Source organism: Limanda limanda, chromosome 5, assembly GCF_963576545.1.
Source record: "Limanda limanda chromosome 5, fLimLim1.1, whole genome shotgun sequence".
Taxonomy (NCBI): domain Eukaryota; kingdom Metazoa; phylum Chordata; class Actinopteri; order Pleuronectiformes; family Pleuronectidae; genus Limanda; species Limanda limanda.
Window position 1 is genome coordinate 23,840,752 of NC_083640.1, and position 18,632 is coordinate 23,859,383.

The 18,632-nt window shown below is 44.2% G+C and overlaps 1 protein-coding gene across 1 annotated transcript in view; it reads right to left on the reverse strand.

Moving 5' to 3' along the window:
* Positions 1-421: 421 nt before the first annotated feature.
* rtn4r (reticulon 4 receptor) overlaps positions 422-18,632 on the reverse strand; it is a 42,805-nt gene continuing 24,594 nt past the window's right edge. Inside the window, exon 2 of the mRNA XM_061072087.1 lies at positions 422-2,200. Coding sequence (XP_060928070.1) covers positions 819-2,200 — 1,382 coding nt within the window. The 3' untranslated portion in view covers positions 422-818. The remainder of the gene's footprint in view (positions 2,201-18,632) is intronic.

Here is an 18,632-nt window from a genome sequence, read left to right on the forward strand (position 1 = left end):
AAAGCGATATCCTGTATAACCCCAACCGTTAAATCTGCTGCAAAAATTCCCAACTGAGAAGCTGTTAAGTCCACGTCTTCCTCCGAAATACCACACAAAATCAACATGATCTACGAAATAAGAACTTTTATTCATAATATATTCATACTTGTACACAAGTAAAATAAAATGCATATCTATGGTTCCTTTGCAATCTCCATAAACAAACCAACAGCATTTAATTCAGTAAATGCTCCCCATATACCCTTTCTGTCATGAAAATAGAACTGAAACTTGGGGGAGGTAAAACATTTGTTTTTATAAACATAAAAAACATAACATTACCCAACAAATGCATCACTTTGAATAAATAATGGGGGGGGGGGGGGGGGGATCGTTTATGTTCATTAAACCGACCCAACATTCTTTGTGTGCGCTCTGTTTTCCTATACTTGTATTTTTTTTGTTTTCGTCTTTTTCTTTTGTTTCCTCTTTTAGTCGTCCGGTGTTCTGTCTAAGCAGCAAAAGCTTTTGGGAGGGAGAAAGGGAGGAGTCTCCGAAAAAGTGTAGCTTAGACACAGAACAGTAAAGTACATAGAGAACAAACAATTTTGGGCACCAATTCATTATATACATTGGATCTGTAGAGTTCTGTAAAGGCATCCATTTTGTTAAATGTACTCTAGCGTCTTTGTTATTCGTTTGTCCTCATCCGCGACGGGCCATCAAGACTCCTTGCTTTTCAGTCACTGCCTGTTGTAGATGTCACTGCATCTTTCGTATCATTGTCATGAGCATCAACAATCTTGAGTCCTGTATTCAGAGTGAGACCGGGAGTCCTAAGACATGGCTAGAGATATCCAGATCGCGGGAATGAAGAGAAAGTGAAGAACTTGTAGAGTGGCGCCCCGGCCCTTGATGCAGAGGGTGTCTGACTTTGGCTTTTTGGAACACTTCTTTTTCTTTTTGTTTGACGCTGTAGATGATTCCGTATTGTCTATGAGCTCTGGGTTGAGATTTTCCAAGGACTCGTCCAGGGTGTTGGACAAGGTTCCCAGCGGACCATCATTCTGCTTGTTCTGGGTCTCATTTTTTGTTCGTTCTGGCTCTTTATATTTAGTCTTGGACATGTTCTCCTTTTCCTTCAGGGGGTTGTTAGTGATTTGGCGGCTCTTGCCAGACAGGATAGAGGACTTGTCATTATCTCCGAGACAACACCTGGGAATGGTTTCTCCCAGAGGATTTTCAGTGGAGGGAAATTTCCCAGACTGTGCCTTGGAGCTGAAGAGACTGGTCTGGATTTGAGGCATTTCCACACACCCCTCCAAGTCCTCACTTTTCAGACGTGCCAAGTCTTTTCCTGCCAGGAAATCGGGAACGTTGCACTCCAACTCAGAGCTGGAACCTTTGAAACGCTTGAACCACTCCCACAAGGTCCTCGCCCGGCAGTCGCAGATCCACTGGTTACCATTTAAACGCAAATACTGGAGGGACACCAGCGGGTCCATGGTCTCCCCTGACAGGATGGTAAGATTGTTAAAAAACAAAAACAGGGATTTCAGCTTTCCAAGATCAGTAAAAGCCCTGGGTTGTACAAAGATAACCCGATTCGCATGTAGCAGTAGCCTATCCAGATTGAGTAAGCCTCGTAACATGTTGTCCGTTACTATCTTGATCTTGTTATTGTGCAGGTAGAGATAAGTGAGGTTGGCAAGGTCCAGAAAAGTGTCATCATGCAGGGTAAGAATGTTATTATCCTGCAGGTAAAGGTACTGTAGGGAAAACATTCCTCGGAAAACCCCAATAGGGAGTTCTGACAGGCCACACCTGTGCAGGTGGAGGGTGTGCAGCTTAGTTAAGCCCCGAAAGGCCGTAGGGCTGATCGTGCGTAGGTTGCTGTTGTCTCCTATGTCCAGTTCCTCCAGTTTTTCCAGGCCAAAGAAGGCCCCAGCCTCAATGTAGCTGATGTTGTTGGAGTACATCCAGAGGACAGTGAGATTGTGGCAAGAGCTGAAGCTGGTGGATCGCACCACCGTTAGCTTGTTGGTCTGGAGGAATATCCGCTGGCTCCGCACAGGGATCTCAGTGGGGATGGAAAACAGTCCTTGTTGCTGGCATGCCACTGTGGGCTTGGGCTCACTGTAGCATACACACTTGGCAGGGCAGCTGTCAGTTTGAGGCACAAGGTGCAGCCACATCACCAGGAACAGAAGTCTCCCCCCTGAAGAGACAGAAAACAAGAGTAGTTGGTAAGTTGGTGAATGCTGAGTTACAATTTTAATACTTTTTACACACAAACGTGTAATAATAGGTACAAACACAATAATTAGCCTGATATAAAGCAGGTGGGTACAGCTATCCAAATTGACACTGCACATATGGTAACATTCCCTTACATCAAGTGTAAATTTAAGCGCATTACAAAATAGTATCTTCACAGTGATTCAGCATGTATTTTAACAGAGATGTTTTTTGGGGGGGATTTGGGGATGTATTTCCTCCCCCAGCGTTCTCTGCTGACAAGAAATCCCAAACAGCCAAAGAGAGCCCTGTAGATCCAGACTCAATTAAAATTGGGTGGGTGGCTTTTATGTGGAATTAGCTTGCACTAATAGGGCGAACATAACTAATGGTGTTTCAGCGTTCCTGAGTTTGACATTTAGCCTGGCGCTGGGAGATAAGCTTTCATGCCAGGCTAAGAGATTGATGCCTGGGGCCGGGGTGGAAAGAGGGTTACCGAGGCCCTGCTAGAGTTTCCACTGCACAGTTAAGACTGAAGCATTTTTTCCTAAGTGCAGCATGAAGATGAGATATACAAGAGGTGTGGTAGCACTCAGAGAGAGGCATGTAGGATTCTTGCCCTCAAGGCGTCCATGTTTAAAATAAGGCGTATTCCGCATTTGCTCGCATTAATTATTTCTCCCTGTCCTCTGCCCGTGGCTCATATCAGCTTTCTGCACCACATCACAAGTGAAATGGGCTGGATCGCTACATGTGAATTATCACTTCTGACATTACACTGCTGTGGGTGCAGCTGAATGAAGAGCATCGACTGGGGCTCCTTCCTTCACATAGAGATGCAAGTGTCAGTGTCACAGGAATGTCTGGTATCAGCATATAACTGCAGGTTCACCTCCAAATCTCCAAATCCTCTGCAGCTCTTGTTCTTACTGAGGATTTCCAATCTCTGCTCTCATGCACATGTGAGGAATCCCAGACTCGCGGTCATGACAGGTACAGTGAGTGTCTGGAAAAATGCATGAGCCTTACTCAGCCCGTCCTCCATCCCCACTCTCCCTCCTCTCATTCCCCTGCAATATGTTTCGGTGCAGCTCATCTCTGGACCTTGTTAAACGGAGCACTGGTGTGGCCTGACAGCAGCCCTCTGCTGCACTTTCCCTCCAATCTCCCTGCTCAGCCGTCAGACTGCCACCGGAAAGCTGTCAAGACTTTCCCCTCTTTCTGCATCGTAGCACTTTTCCCTCAGCACTGCCTAACAATAGCAATATTTTATCGCACAGCACGCTTGGCGTATCTCCTCTGCCATCTTCATTCTCCCCCTCCTCTGCTGTCTATTCATTAACGGGCTATTTCCATCCACGCGTTGCATGTCAAAGCCTGGTTTTCTCAGCTCTCGGCATAATAGGTCTTGTCTTTGTTAGCATCTGCTGAATGACACCACGAGACCCACAATGTCATCATCTCTATCCCAATTATTTTTTGCTCTCTAACAGCAGCCTTCACATCTGCACTGGGCTGATTGCATTACCATACAGTGCGTTGAAAACATCAATCTGGAATCTCTCTACGATTCCACTCTGTCATTCTCACATTTCTGAGTAACCTCTGCTTGGCTCCACAGTGAGACCTCTCACCTTCCACTCTGGAGACTTGTCCTGTATCTACAGCATATACAGCTGACGTGAGAATTGTGTTCACGCTATCGATTTGGCAGCCAACAATGCTGGGTCGTGCACTTTTATTTTCAGCGCTACTTTGTTGTCTTTGCTTCAGATCTAAATCATATAGCAAAGATTACACCAAAAGCAACTCATGTTTGGCCGTTTGTCCTAATAGCTGTTGACAGAAACTTTAATATCTTAAAATACAACAAGGTTGTGAGGCGGGAGGGGGAAAAAAAGAAATCCGTTCCTTATCGTCTTCTGCCAGCTTTGGTTTCAACACTTAATCTTCCGCTATCTGCTGTGTCAAAACATGGCTCCGAGCACTGCCTTCCTGTGTCAGACCCTGCCAGTGGCCTCTCCTTTGAGAGCTATATTATTGTACAATAGCAATCATCGCTCTGTTTAAGAGCAGACAAGCCTCTTTGTTTCCTCCTGACTGACACTGTGGCCCCTTCAGCTTTGAGTACAGCACATCATTTAACCCCCTCCCTCTCCTCCAAGACAAGCCCTTATATTTACATTGAGAGGCTGACAAAATGCAATACTGCAGCTGGGAGAATTGCATACGACCAATATTCTTTGGTGATGTAGCGTCGTTGCTTGTGTAATTAAATTGGCTGTCAAAACAAATCCTCCGAACTCGTATGATATAGCTGCGGACAGTCTGGTTAGGGCATTAAATTGGGCGTTATATTGGTACTCAACCAAAAATTGGATATTGGCCTCTTGGTGTCCCTTGCTGGTGCCATGAAGGTGAGGATATGATTTTTATTCATCCAGCTTCAGGCTTGACAATCTGCAAGACCTGCTGTGAAACCGGTTTAACACTCCACAGAAAGGAATTTCATTACAAGGGGATTTCAGGAAAGTTTTGTCCCGTGGTCAAAAAAGGAAAATTAAAAAAAAGAGAGAAACCTGTTTGGGCCTGAAAGCTGTCCGTGTGGAAGATAACTGATATCAGCCAACTGCAGCTTATGTCCAGAAATATTGGTATCGGTACGTTTTGTAATAGCTGCAGGACACAGATGCACAAACTAAAGAGTTTTATGAGTGGGTGCGCATCACTTTGTTCCGTTTATTTTTCAGCTCATCACTTGACCTGCCTCTGTGCTTGTTTGGACTTCAAAACAAAACTTTTGTGAAGACTCAACGTGCATTTAAACCATTCCTCGTGCACTGAAAGCCACAGTGAACACAGAGGGCAAGTCAGGACAGCACATTCTGAGGACCACCGATTCATCACGGTGGCTTTACTTTGAAGGGCTGGGGATCGGGCGGGGACGGCTAACATGACAGTCTCATCCCCTCGGCCCAGAGTGGTAGTGATGTCTCTGTCACAGATGAATCACGGTGGGTCTCCAGAGGGACCTCCTGGCCCCTTTCTGAAATCATGCATTATTGTGCTGCTCAGAGGCGGGCCTGCATTTAATATTGCCATGATCCCCTCTCTGTAAGGTCGTGTCTCTGCTGTGAATCCATCCATGCATACGTAAATTGTTTTTATATCATGTTGAAATGAATAACTTAGACAAACTTTCCAGGACGTGACAGTGGTATGAATCCGTGAATTTCAGCTTATTCAGCTTTAAATGACGTTGCATGCTGGGAGCAATAGTGGGCAATTAGTCCATTTTGACAATAACGTGGTAGTTGCTGTGTACCTTTGCTGGACAGGCTGGTTAGTGCATTATATTGCCGTTTTTTGTCCATGTTGACTTTGTTTATTGGTTTCCTCTCTCAAGCCTATCATCAATTCCGGGCTATCCTGCTACCGTCTGCTCTCCCATCTGGTGCACATCACCATTTCCCACTAAAAAACAAATATGACATGTGGTCAATATGGCTACCGAGCTACCGGCTACCAGTGAAATGCCTAAACAGGCAGGTAGTGGCTCAGTTAAACGCTCCTCAATCACACTCAACCAGAATAGTTTCGCTCAGGCCCCAGGTTGGTGATTAGAATTGACAAACTAGAAAGGCACGAAGTTGAGGCACAACAGTCCTCTTTTAAAACATCATTATAATGCACTACGTTCTGATTTTTATTTGAATCTGCACTTTCAATGTTGAAAAACTCCCTATCTCATAATGTTGACGAAAGAAAGAAATCAAATTTCCTGGATGATCTCCCAGACCCGGATCCGCATCAGAACGGATCCACCGTGTTTCGAGGTGAAAACATAATCCTGACTATTTCTTTACCAAATCATTTCTTAACATATTAAAAATGTATCCTGAGACTTTATCAACTTAAACTAACAGACACAGTCGAGAGCTACAAAGTTTAAACAAAAGGGAAAATGGACATTAAGTTGATATCCTCAAATCCCGAGTGATTCATCGAGCCTTCACTTTTGGCTTTGATGGATTTTAATGCCGCACTCTCCTGGATGTAAGCAACTAATTACATCTACTCATGTTAGTCTTGATGAATCTCTTTCCCTGTGCTTTAACTTTTTGGAGTACTTCCTAAAATCAGTACTTTCACTTGTGTCGAGTGTATGAGAACCGCGGAGTATCGGTTACCTTGTCGTGGCCGACCGGGAGAATATTCCATTTAAGTTTACTTTGAACCTCTTTCCCCTTCTGAGCCTGGGGAGAAAGTTTTATTGTGAAGAGGAAATGGTCTTCACTTTCAAGAGCAGTCATTGAATTGCAGATGGAATTGGTCGGTGGGGAATATTCACACGGGAAAGGTTGTGATCAAAAAGCCACATTGGACCTTTTATAGAAACATTATTTACCCTGACACAAAGAGCAAAGAGTTGAAAAGAGGTACCCTCCTCCCTTTACTTGGTTTTCAGTGCAAATATTCTTACTTCTGGGTCAAGTAAGTTTATTCACTGGTTCGTTCAAGTACTTTTCCGACATTGAAGTAATTTCCTATTACTGTCTCAGCTATATGATGCGATTCTGTTTGTAATGAATAAATACTAATCTACCATAAGTGGATTTAAGGTTTATTATTGTAAATATATTTCTGTGCCATATTTTCAACCCACTTCCAAGAACGCCATGAATAAGGCTCACACACACAAGCAAACCAAACACATACACACACAGACACACACACACATAGACGAGCGGGAGAAGGCAGATTCTTGCTCGTCCTTACAACATTGATGAACCAGATGCTATGGTCTTAAATAAAGATGCACACATCAGATCAAACAGGATATTTAGGACATGATGGACCGGCGAGTCAAGCTGGAATCCCTCGGCTGTAACCACGGAGAGATGCAGGGGCGTCGGCTTCAGTGTGTAGACGAAGACACAATTAGAAGACGAACAGGGGGACAGATGAGGTTGTGTTTCACGAGCATCTGACACAGCACCACTCCAAGCAGATGGCTCATGAATAACTGTCGGAACCAGCAGTCGACTGGCAGAAGGAAAAAACACAGGCTGTGTGGGGAAGGACCATGTACGGAGGGCTAAATGCACTGAAGTCTCTCTTTGTCCCAGAGAGAAATTTGATCAATACCTGTAAATACACCTGACTCTGCGTAGCAGCGGTAGGCAGATAGGCTGCCTGGCTGCCCTACTGAGAAGTGACAGCGGTAACAATAGGCCAAGAGGTGGCAATAGCCTGACAGTGAGGGAATGAGCTTTCAATCAGAGGGCTGTCGGATCGAATCCCCATTCAGCTGGCCAACGATTGGAGGAGAAAGTGGAAGTGAAGAGTTTCTCCTTTGCAACAACTGCCATCAAATTACCATCGACCCTCGACGGACGCCCTGGACTCCCGAAGGCTTCGATTCGTGTGGCGCTCGTCAACATCTTTGCTGCTTTCAGCGGTGAAAAGCCACTTGGCAAAGTAGATTATCTCCAATAATCAGCAATAACTACAGTTTTTGAAGTACTCACACAGTCAATTTATGCAACTTCACATTCAGTTCTTTATTCTCCACTTTGACAGCTCCCTATACTTCCGAACTCGATCATTAGCTTATATAGAACATAATAGATTGTGAGATATTTAAATCACGTAATAGCAGAGATTAACGCTAATAGTTCAAATTAATCTTTAATGGCTGCAACATGCTGTTTCCCCATTAAGTTTCCAGTAACGATTTCTTAAACACTGACGTTCTGCCTGTAAAATGGAGACTGCACTTTTCAAACTTTATCTTATTAATACTTTATAAGTGGGAATCATGTGTACTCACACTTAAAATGACATGTTTTACATTGAGAGTAGCCAGAGTCGATAATCTGACTGGTCCCACGCTCCACATACAAATGATGCTGCTCCTCCAAATCAATAATATCAATAACAGGACCCTATCAGTCGCGAGTATTGATATCTTTCAAACCCGGTGCCAGTTTGTGCTACAGGTTTCCCGTTACAGATTTGTCGACTACAAGCCAAGGTTGCGATTTTTCAGATGTGACAAAGCTCCTCCAGAGCCTCAGGAAATATTATCTAACTGTTTAGGACCCCTCACGACTGTAAAATCCCCTCTGACATATACAACCCTTTAAGTATAGGATGGATGCTTCTAACACTGGTGACTGTGTATATGGGCAGGATTCCTGTGACCATCTATCAACCCCGCTGTAAATTACGTGCTTCTTTTCTCGTAAGTTGAATTTAAAGATGGCTGAAATAGAGTTAGGTGTGCTTAGATGCCAGCGCAGTGGATTAATCGTGGTGCGGTGGCATAATGCCAGTGGATTAGGGGCAGAAATGGCACATTCGTCACAATTCGATTGCGTAGTTGGCAGCGGACCAAGCCACCCTCAGTGCTGCTCAGCTCACTGTGAAATGTTCCCCGGAAGGCGTCGGGAGTCAAGTCTACCCATGAGGTTTTTTTGCAGGATGGCTGAAATCCAGCTTTGTTCCAGACTCCCTGTGTCACAGACATGGGCAATTTCCACATGTGAAACCACGTATTAAGGTTTAATTCAAGCAGTTGAAATAATGCAGGCATCCACCACCAGGCACAAGTGTGTGTGTGTGTGTGTGTGTGTGTGTGTGTGTGTGTGTGGGGGGGGGGGGGGGGGGGGTCCAGATGTTTTCTTTAAGCCACAGAAGAGCGAACATTTTGAATGCCCTACTTTGGCTTTTGTGCAGTGCCGGGCTGCCAGTGGTGCAGCCGGGTGTTTTTTTTTTTTTGTTCAACAGAGTGTATACGTTTATATCTTGTCTCCTCGTGGCTGGAGAGCAGATAAATGATGGTAGCCGCTGCAGGTACATGCCTCATGTGTCCAAGTGTGAGCTCAGCTTCCAGGCAGACTTAAGCTAAGGCGTTAACAGCGCTTTAGAAAGATATCCTTTTTTATTATAAATAGCATCGTTCGCTTCAGAAGATTGTGTGGAAATTTATGCAGCAAAAGATCAAAGTATCAGATATCAAATATCCATACTCACTGGTTTAAGTGAGTAAGAAACAATTTTTCTTTCTTTTTTAATTACACAGGCTTACAGTGTAGTCACATGTCTTATGGTAAATACAGGAAAGGTTTGGCTACTAGTGAATATCAATGGTTAAACTGATGTTTTAATAATTTCAAATTTGTGGTATTGTTATCTGTATCTATCTAATGAATTTTATATGAATCAATATATGTTCAGAGTCCGAGGGAATATAACAATATGAAGATATTTTATTTATGAATACTACTCTATAATACTGCTAAATACTAATAATGTCCAACAATCACTTCTTTTGAAGAACCAGGGAAAATATCGTTTGAGGTTTATCATCATAGTCCCCATCCCCCTTTGAGTAAGAAAATAGCAGGAACTATATCAGAATCCCACTCTGTTGGTTAAACCTGAGCCTTGTTTTGTTTCTTGCTAATATTCAGATATTCTTCCAACCTGGAGGTCGGCATTAGTTACTCGCATTTCTTGTTTTCACTCTAATCAGTGAATAAATTAAGTTAATTTTGAGCAACTCTGTCTCCCAGAATTAAACTAATTTGCAATTTTTAATTACCAATGTTTGATGGTGAACATATCAATCAAATGTTCAGATGATTTGTCGTGACTAAACTCTTTCTATGTACATGCTCAGATTCCCTTGGTCAACATTAGGGAAATATTGTGATCTTTTTTACAGATGTTAATTGTGAAATTGGTATCAATGGAAAAAGTAAAAGGATTTTGTGTATCATGTGCGCACCTCCCTATTTGAATATGTTCACCAAAGGCCCAGCGTGTTGTGTATTTTGAATGAGATTCTTCCATTTCAGGTGTTAAAAAAACAAAAACATGATTCACCACTCCCAAAATTGAGTCATGGTCTCTCATGCAGTTCCGGGGCTCTCACATCAACAATGTGAAATTGCACTGGCATGAAGGCAAATGAGGCATAATGAATCACGGCGGTATTATCTAAAAAGGATGACAGCCCCAGTGAATATTGGATGATAGCTTCAGATAATGCTAACACCTCCTCATGTGAAGTGTCAGCTGGAGAGGGAGAGAGCGGCGCCGGCGCCCACAGGCAGCTCTCGTATATCTGGGCACGTGGAGATGAGAGCACACGGCGAGGTGGCCGGAGCAGAGAACAGGCTGTAATGGCTGTTTTCACAGTTTGTTCCTGGTTTTGATGTCACTGCAGCCTGTCAGTCCTGTAGAGCTTAGTTGAGCTCACACAGAATAGGTTCTTCTGTTTTTCTACACCTGGAAGCAGAGTCCATACAAACATTATCCACTCTGATAACTTCATTACCAGGAAAATTCACATGTGCTGCAGCGGCCTCTCTCAGACTGGTACTTGTAGAGCAGCTATAGCTCCGGATGGAATGTGATTGTGTGAGCTGTGAGAGAAATAACGTCAAATTCTACTCATCCTGTGCGTAATTAATTTAGTTGGATTAGAGAAAATTAGATTGCAAATTAAAAAAACAAATTCATCAATTTGCAGACGCATTCAAATACAGGAACGCGTTGCAAATTGCAAAACACAACAAGGGAAATGTTTCCAGGGGACCCAAAAAAGTGCTGAACCTGCTGTAGTTCAATGCTTTGTGATGTTATTGAAGTCTGCTTATAATCAGTTGTGATTGAACTTCACAAAGCGTTGAACTTTTTAACTTGCACTGGTTGAGCTCTTTCCGGCCACCGTCGAGTTGTGTGTGTAGGAAAGAGAAGCTGTGGCAGGAGAAACCACAAAGAATTTCTACCCCGCCCGCACCTCTGCTGCTTTGTTCTTGACATGGAGGCTCGACTTAACTTTGCAAAGCCTTTGTGCTCAGGATAGAAGCAACTGCCAGCGCACACATTAGTCATTCCAAGGTTGTGCTTAGGTGAATGCACTGTACAGCACAGCCAGGTTATTTAGAGTGGGCAGTTGTTCTCATTCATGTGAAAATACAGTGAACGATGCAGGTAGATCCGCAGCCTGAGGGCGGATGAGCATGAGAATACTTCAAACAAGACAAACCCTTCTTGACGCCTCTTACTGTCGTAACGTGTCCTCCACCCCTATAGCACTGACTGGCTGCAATCCCCTTAAAAACCAGGAGGCCAGAGTGAGACCAGGCAAGAATATCAAAGACAAACTTCACTGATCTCGTCCTGACTGAAGTGGTACAGTGCATACTAAGCCTGTATGTTAAGTCATGAGAACACACACGTATGCAGATGGTTCTCCTACCTCAGAGTTGACATGTGCAAGTGGCCATGCATAATTCTCAGTTAATGCAGCGTTACTTTGAACAGGAAAACCAGATCTATTCTGCACTTTATAAAAAATAATGGTTTTAATTTTTTTTAAACATTTAGAAGGTTTTAATATGTACTTAGATTTTAATCGCTCTTTTTTTTGTGAGTGAGAAACACAACAACGTTTGAGGTGAGACACTATATGCAAAAGCATTTTAGTCTTTTTCCATGCACATGCATTTTGGGATTTGGGGCGCTTATAATGTCTTCTAATGGAAAGAAAATATATAGACACAATAAAGGGTTTATTACCTCCTTCACTAAGGAGGTTATGTTTGTATCTGCATTCCTTTGTCTATTAGTAAGAAGAATTACACAAAAACAATCTGGGCGGATTTTGAATTACAGAGGGCTGCACCATTCTAGTTTAAATATATCAATCAAACCAAATGAGCACAACAATAATAGAAAAATGCCTCTTTTGCACATTAAACATAATATTTCATAAAACCTGCAATAAAAAAAGAATTACTTTAATGTAAATAACCTGTAAATCACCGGAAGTGCTTTGAACAAATAGGGACACTTCTGTTTATATAAGTAGGCCCTGCGGTTTTATTTCATGGTATAAATCCTCACACACAGGATGATGGAGCTCAGGAGATGACATGTCATGCAACACGGTGCTCAGCAAGCTGTTATCTGTGCTGCTCGCCGCAGAGCGTTTCAGCTGCAGCGTGACATATGGCACAATACTCATTTGGAGGAGATGAAAAAAGAGGAATCACGTGGGACGTGCGGCCCTGAAAGAGCCGGGCATTTTAATGACATGTGAGTGACAGGGAACCACTGGATCGCCGTCTGAGACACAGAAGAACATGGGATCTCACGTGGGAGAAGATGAACGGTGGAGATAAACTGGGAAAGAGGCGGGGTCCAGTTTGCAGGTTGCAGTGAGTGACTGGCTGTTGTGTGGTTGTTATTTACATGGCCTGTCTCATCAAATCAGCACGGCGGCGTGTTTAATCTCTCAACTCATATTTACGGCAGATTCAATAACCTCATCTCGCGGAACTCATATGCTGCAAAGTGCCATCTCACAAGGTGGCCATTACTTATCCATTACATCAAGCAATCACTGTGTAGTCCTCTTCTTCGGTCCCTGTGCATGACTCACCGAGACACACGGTGGAGGACAGAGATTAAATGTGCCCACAAGGATGCGAAAGAAAGTCGCCGGAGGAAGGAGGACGAGAAGGAAAGAAGGACATCCTGAGACTGGCAGAAAATGAAAAGAACAAAATAAATAATTAAGTCGGGCGGCTCATTGTGCAAGCGTTAACTACTTCTGGCCAGCTTTCTTGTAGATCCATCTATTTTGGATGTGTAGGCAGCCCTGGAGGCATGTTGACCTGAAAAAGACAAACCTCTCCCTCCCTTTCATCTTTTGAGTCAGTCCCTGCAAGCAAATGAATTAGAGCCAATAAACCGAGGCCTACTTCTGCTGTTCTGCCCTGTAACGAGAGCTGTGTTCTCAGCACGTTGGAGATAACTTTATATATATTTTATAAGAGGCCTCTTTTCCAGAATTAGTGTTGTCAGAGGGATACGTTGGGATTTGTTGTGCAATGAAAACCCGGTAAACATTTGTGGGGGCATGCAGCAGTCCTCTCCGGGAGCACATGTAGGTGGATTTCTGACATCAGTAAGGTATAGGATCTCATATCTTCCAGCCGCCTCCGCACACATCTGATTCATTCTCTACCCTAGACCTTCCACTTACACCCAAAGCATGTGAGAACCGCAGCTTGGAAACTGAATTTAGCCAGCGCCTGTTGACTCAAACCGTATTTACTGTATATTCTAAAGCACAGAGGAGGATACAGACCTTCAAGCCCACTACAAGGTCTCTGTTCTCCGCCGTGCTTTAAAGAGAAATGACAGCCTTGCAGCAGTTTGACTGGAAATGAAACAGCGCAGCAAATTTAGTTGCAAACGGGAGGTAAATAAGAGAAATCTTTTTCTTGCAAATGGACATACTGGGCCAGAAGTTAAATAAGTAAAATAATAAATAAAGTAAAATAAAAGATGAGAGCCGGAGGACTGTAGAAAATGACTAAAGCGCAACTTCCAACTTGGATTCCATCAACCTTGAATCCTGTACAAAGCTAAAATGACCCCTTATTATGATATTTTCTGTTGTAAAATACCATAAAACTTTCAAGGTAAAAAACGTACTTTGAGAATCCACGAGGCAAGTCAGCCATCTTATCTTTCCGCAAGGGATCAGACATGACCCGACTGCATTATCTCTGCGGAGCAGGATCTCCGCACTACAGCAGAGGCACACTTAGTGGTGTGTGGGGGGGGGGGTTTGGTTTTCGTCTTTTACTTTCATGGCTGAGGGTTAGAGGCAACGGAGTAATGGACGCTTGCGGGAGACAGCTTTTTGGTAGGGACGTACTCACTATCTTTTCTGAAGGGAGAGAAGCATCTGCGGCCTGGTTGTTTAATAAGCTCACTTTAGAAGAGGATCTTATAGTGAGCACTCCCTCCTTTGGAAGAATGAAAGGAGAATGACTTGTGCATTATTTACCACGCGCCTCAGTACTGCCGCACCCTGAGCAGACAAAGTGGGCTACTGCAGGAAAATGGATTTTTCTGCAGAGCAGCTCCGATAAGAAGGATGGAAGGAGGAAAGGACAGAAAACAGAACATGAGGGGATGAATACAGAGAGATATTAGTAACGTCGCCATCCAGCCGAGCCCGGAATCAGTTAAATGTCTTTGCAGCAGCCTGCCTGCTATCTGCTGCTCCCGCTCCCCATTGGCCTGATAAGGGCACTTCTTTACATCAGAGGCCTCCACGGATCAGTCACCTTTTTCACTGCAAAGGTCGAGCGCTGGCCCAGAGCTCACTTCGTGCTGGGAAGTCATCATTCCTGCTCTTTATCTCCCAGGTGAGGCATGATCCGAGGCTGAGTGGCATGCCAGGCCGCCCCCAATATGCCCTCCCACCCCCTTAAACATCTCCCTCGCACCACCTTGGGTTGCATCCAGAGAGAGAGAGAGCTGGTGACGTATGAGCGCCGGCTTCATGGCAAAGCAGCCATCAGATAAGCCTGGAGTAAAGATCCAGTAGTGGCAAGTCGTCACGGTGGCACACGGCAGTATCTGAGCAGTGGGTTGGTCCGGATATCTCCCGACCACCTTTACTTCCGAACAAGTGAGCCACGAGATGAGAGGGCGGGATAAACACGTCAGCATATGGAAGCCACCTGAGACTTTCCCCTTTACGTCGCAGAAACTAAAAGGGAAGAATAAAAAACATGCCCTTGGAATCCAGCGCAGGTGTGCGTGTGTATGCAAAGCCGTGTACAAATGCATGTGTGTATCGCTGTTGTGCTCCCTGGTCCCAGAACGACCGTGGCGCTGTAAGTGATGCGCTAGCGCAATTTGCGTGTCACTATACTGTGGGACGACCCAACTGACAAGACTTCCTGCTTTGCTGCCTGGGTAATGAGTCATTCCAGCCCTGGAGAAAAACAATCTGGTATTTTTAAACTGCATCCTTCAGCTGTTCCTTCTCCCTGGAGCTCCGGCTCGTGAGCTTGTGGTGGATTGTAATATGAATGCCATTTCTAGTGCTTGTGCTAATGGGCCTGATATGTCTGAATAATACAAAAGCATTACAGGGCTTTTAACGGTACTCCTGGTCCACACATGGCTGGCTGATTAAGACTTAATGTTCTGCACCATGCATCAAAAAACACAAATTCTACGCCTGTTAAGAAACTAACCAGGAGTTTTAACACCGAGAGAAAGGGGGAAGGAATTAGTTTTACTGGAGTGTGAGAAACCATCTGTCCCATCAAGGGTTCCGATCCCAGGAGCGAAGGAGACTTGGACAAGAATGTACTGATGCATATTACAATCAAGAAGCAGGTAAGTGAAAAGGGAGATTAGCTGGCAGATGTGCTCAAGTAGCAGAAGCACATTGTTAAGATCCTGGTGTTACTTACATGTCTTAAATCCTGAAGGTGATAGTACTGATGAGCTGATTAACTTTAAGTCTCCTGATTTGTCTTGTTTTCTTTGTAACATGTGAATTTGCATGTATCCCCAAAAATATCTGCTGAAATTTTATTCCTACGGCAAAAAAAAGTTACAACATTTTGTATACGTTGTCACTTATAACTTTATTAATGTCATAGTGACGGGGTGAAATGGAGAAGATCCTCAACAAAGGAGCGGGTCAAATCCAAACCACGACAGTTGAAACTGTTTTTGTACCAATTTATTTAAACGTGCATCTCGCATTTTTCTTACTTATGCATATTACTGATGGGGTTAAAGTGGAGCTACTAGTATTAACTAGTCACTAATAGTAACTAACAACTAAACTGCAGCTCTCTAAAGGAGTCTTTCTAAAATGTAAAGGAGAATAAGATGTAAATGAGAAATGGAAAAAGCCCTTTATGTATTATAATGTATTAAATGTACTTATCTGCTTTCACCCAGCGAAGAATGATATCATTAACTGCCTGAATAGAAGATAGTGATGCTTAAGTGAATGGGAGGAGAAATATTTCTACTCTTTCTTCTGGTTCCTTTATCAATTTCCTCTTTGTCAAGGCTTCTCGGTCCCTGTTATCTCAATCACCCTCAAATTCCACTCAGTGCTAATAACATATTGCTGACTTGGCATGTATGTAAAGGTCTTTCAAATGAATCTTCTTTTCAGTGTAACATCCTTTTGATTTAGTTGTGTTCTCATATATATGACCGGATGTTCCGCTCTCCTCTTGGTTTGCACATGTGCCTTTTCACATTATGCGAACAGGATTTATTTTATGCTGCGTGCGACACGAGAACACAAGAAAGAAACGGACAGCACAGAAGCAAATCCCTCTTGATCCCCTCGCGTAGGAAAACATCTGAAGGCCTCTGCTTTCTGCTTACACAGACGCCAGCATTGTGCCGCATCACCTGAGCAGCCATCACCTGACAGCAGGGATTTCAATCACTCTGCTGAGCTTGTAACCCTCCTCTCCACCACCTCCTCCCAGCGCAGTCGGCCACCACCGTCATGCTAATTTACTGGTGCACACTGACGCAGGCGCTCACACTCCAGAGCTCAGGAGCCATCATGGGCCGGCAATTTAAGTTACGCATGATATGAAGCCGGAGCATTACAGACAATAAATAACTTGTGCCGCTCTCCAGGGGGAAAATCCGTTCATTCGCAGGTCATGAGACAACATGTGCTCGGTTATACACACAGGTTTTCCGAAGAGGAAAATAGCTCCGAGGCAGATAACACAAAGAGCAGGGAGAGTCACTGCAGCTTCACAGGTACACCCGTGCATTTCTACAGGGCATCTAGAAATAGCAGCTGTGCAGCAACAACAGTGGTTAACAATAGATTATGTGTGCTCTCCCACTTTTGTTGGCTGCATCTATGGTGAAGCGCCTCTGGTAAAGTCGAGTAAACAAGAAAATAGCAGGTCTGTGTCGGGCTGAAAGCAACAAAACCACGCTCCCGCAGATTTTCATTAGTCTCACCATACAGCCAGCAGAGAAATAAGACAAGAGGCTTGTGTATCGTAATGAATTGAACACAGATTTGGAAAGAAAAGCAATAAATCAGCATGTGTCTGCATTACCTTTGTCCACGTTAACTAACAGAAGCCTCTAATAGGCTCATCTTAAAACGCTATCCACAAAGCTTTGGAAAACAAAGCCCTGTGCCGTAGCGTCATGCTCACGGAGCCGGCACACTTCCGCGTGAACATGACATGACATTTATGATTAATGGCATCACCGGCTGGCCCGAGATAAGGGCTCAATTAGCTGCGTGAGCAAGGACCTTGACTTTATCTCCAATGACTAATCCCGTGGCTTTTGTCATGATCAGCAAGAGCGGAGTTTTAATCCTGGCTTCTGAGCGCCTGGCGTTGGCCCAAACACGACTGATTCATTAGCAGTTAAAGATCCTGCTGCACAATTCATCGCAGAGTTATGGCGGCTGCGATGTTTATGTCAAACAAACCGATCTTTGCCATACACGTGCTTCCAATATATCAGCAGAAACCGTCATTGGCTCATAAATTGAATTAAGTCTTTTAAGTGAAATGAATTCATCCACCTTGTTAATATTTCAGAAAGAGAGGCCTCTTGGGAGTTTTCATCCATAGCAAGCCCACTCATCCTCCCTGGGGACCGTGCTGCCTACATGCTTGCGCTGATGCTGGTTTCCTACAAATACATTTCTTGCTACGGCAGCATTGCCTAGGGAGTTTTGCTGAACCTGGTAATCTCTACAGAACTGTCAAACGACTGTGCATCTCAGGCAACTGTAGTACAAAGTGTCCCCTAACAAGGCCTTTAATATTTCACCAGTTATTCATTGGAAACAGTCAAGGACAATCCTTTCAGTCTTGCTGCTTTAATTTGGTGTAAAAAAAACTTTTAGCGAGGCATCATGAGGGTCCTTGACTAAATATTTAAAAAAAGGCGTGCAAGGAGAAATCTTTTAAAGAAACAACATGGAAGGCTACAGAATGCAGGGAGGCATAGAGTCGGTATAAAGCAGCGTGGAGCATGATATAGTGGCATTTACAAGCGCTGATAAGACTCACACAGCGGAGAGGATCTACTGTGGTAGTCGGTTCTGCAGTAAAACCCATCCTGCATGATGCGGCACTTTGTAGCACTCACCCTCTGCAGGGAGAAGCGTAGCACACCATCTGTTCCCTGATCCCCGGCAACAACAACACACAGACAAACGCAGCAGACAGACCAGCAGACACAGGCGGGTACCACTCCCGCACCAGCAAAGCATTGTGGGAAAAAACCGGGAGGCAGTTACACGGATGCAAGGCAGCTAAATGCGGGATGAAAGCAGTCATCAGCTGCTGGGATTTGATCAGGAGGCCTGAGCTGACACCACGCTCCCAGGAATGATGCAAATTGAGGCAGACACTGCAAAGGAGCCGCCGCGCAATAAGAGAGAGTCGATGGCAAAGCGGGCGGGATAAAGGGAGATGATGGGCTGGGGCGAGAGCAGAGAGAGAGAGAGAGAGAGAGAGAGAGAGAGAGAGAGAATGTGGCCACCACACACTGAGGGG